The sequence below is a fragment of the Citrus clementina genome, unplaced genomic scaffold, assembly GCF_000493195.1.
Source record: "Citrus clementina cultivar Clemenules unplaced genomic scaffold, Citrus_clementina_v1.0 scaffold_8, whole genome shotgun sequence".
Lineage (NCBI taxonomy): Eukaryota > Viridiplantae > Streptophyta > Magnoliopsida > Sapindales > Rutaceae > Citrus > Citrus x clementina.
In genome coordinates this window covers 18,340,700-18,342,634 of record NW_006262022.1, presented here as the reverse complement: position 1 = coordinate 18,342,634, position 1,935 = coordinate 18,340,700, and the positions used below count along the sequence as shown (strand labels likewise).

The window sequence follows — 1,935 nt, the reverse complement described above, 5'->3', positions numbered from 1 at the left end:
GTCCATTCTCAAAGTACGACCAGTAAAAGTATGCATGAATTATCATACAACTTAACATGGAAATCAGATTTAATTCATGCGTAGAATTTTCTTTGTCGCGTTCATTGTCTTTCTTTCAGTTATTTTCCCATAAATAAGCAGCCACTTTCATTTCTCCTAGCTGATACACCACCGCATCTCATAAAATTAATTGAATCATCAACATAAACATGGACGAAATTGAGGTGCCTCAATATTTCATCTGTCCCATATCGTTGCAGATAATGAAAGATCCTGTGACAGCCATCACCGGCATATCATACGATCGAGAAAGCATCGAGAAATGGCTAAAGACGGCGAAGGACACGACGTGCCCGGTGACAAAGCAGCCTTTGCCTAGAGACTCTGGCTTGACATCAAATCATACGCTGCGTCGTTTGATCCAAGCTTGGTGTACACATAACGGAATAGACAGAATCCCTACCCCGAAATCTGCTCTAAACAAGGATCAGGTGCGTAAACTCGTTCGCGATCTTGATTCTGGTCATTTGCGTATTAGTACTCTGAAGAAAATGGAAGCCCTAGCTATGGAGAATGAGAGGAATAGGAAGAGCTTGGAGGAAGCATTTGTCGTTCGGGCTTTGGTTTTGTTCATTATAACAAGTTACAAGGGCAACAAAACAACCGGCCTTGAAGAAGCTTTAAGGATTCTATCTCTTGTTTGGTCTCCATCAAATGAAAACAAGGCTCTTGTTGATCATCACAATCAAGATTTGATCGGCGCGTTGATGTGGGTTTTACAATGGGAGAATAATGACCGTCACGTCGCAGTGAAGACCAGCGCAATGATAGTTTTGAAAATGGTTTTAGAACTTGCAAGCAAAGGCTTATTGGAGAGCACACTAAATCTTGATTTTTTCAAGGAAATGGTAAAATTATTGAAAGAAAATATCTCACAACAAGCTACCAAATCGGGGTTGCATGTTTTGCTACAAGCATGTCCCATGGGGGGCAACAGAGTGAAAATTACTGAAGCCAATGCAGTTTTTGAACTCATTGAACTTGAATTAACGAAGCCCGAAAAGAGCACCACAGAGCTTATCTTTAACCTCTTAGCTCAACTGTGTTCATGCGCGGATGGGAGATTGAAGTTTCGTGAACATGCAGGAGCCATTGCCATGGTGACTAAAAGACTCCTTAGGGTTTCCCCAGCAACAAATGACCGAGCGGTTCATATTTTGTCATCGATATCGAAATTTTCAGCAACATATGAAGTTGTTTTGGAGATGTTGAGCGTGGGGGCAGTGTCAAAGCTTTGCATGGTGACTCAAGCAGATTGTGAAAAGTACTTGAAAGATAGAGCAAAAGAGATCCTCAGATTGCACTCTAATGTTTGGAATAATTCTCCTTGCATTCAAGTGTATCTTTTAACCAGGTACCAAGGATAACAAGTTCAATAATAACTTGATGTATATTTTTTACTTGATTTTGTTGGAAACTTTCATGCTTTTTGCTGTAATTTTAATAGTAGTAGGTAAGAGCTGACTTTATTCAATAATGTATAGAAGATGAAGAACACGTAAAAGAAACTCTGAAAAGTGAGAATTGATAATGTTTGGAAGGTTCGAATTAAAAAAAAAAAAAGCACACATCCGTCCACAATTGCAATCTATATAATTTTACATAGATGTGTTTCTCCATTTAGTATTATTGAAAACTTTAATAAATCACTTTTAGGGTGCGTTTGGGATTGAGGTTGGGCAGCTGTAGCTTAAAAGCTACAGCACTAAAGTGTTTGGTAAACACTAGCTGCTGTAGCTTTTAAGCTATGTTGATATAATTTTTCACTTGTATAATATAAAATTTATTATATCTTTAATAATTTTGATAAAATTAATATTTAAAATTAATATTTAATATATATTATTAACTTTTATTTCATAATTACAGCTTTTT

General features: G+C 37.1%; 1 protein-coding gene across 1 annotated transcript; it reads left to right on the top strand.

Moving 5' to 3' along the window:
- Nucleotides 1–111: 111 nt before the first annotated feature.
- Nucleotides 112–1,641, top strand: LOC18035357 (E3 ubiquitin-protein ligase PUB23). The gene has a single exon (XM_006424024.2). It carries the CDS (start codon nucleotides 210–212, stop codon nucleotides 1,425–1,427), a length of 1,218 nt encoding a protein of 405 aa, XP_006424087.1. The 5' UTR covers nucleotides 112–209; the 3' UTR covers nucleotides 1,428–1,641.
- The last annotated feature ends 294 nt before the right edge of the window (nucleotides 1,642–1,935 follow it).

Coding starts and splice junctions, on each gene's coding strand:
- LOC18035357 (XM_006424024.2), top strand. CDS start 210: ATGGACGAAATTGAGGTGCCTCAATATTTCATCTGTCCCATATCGTTG.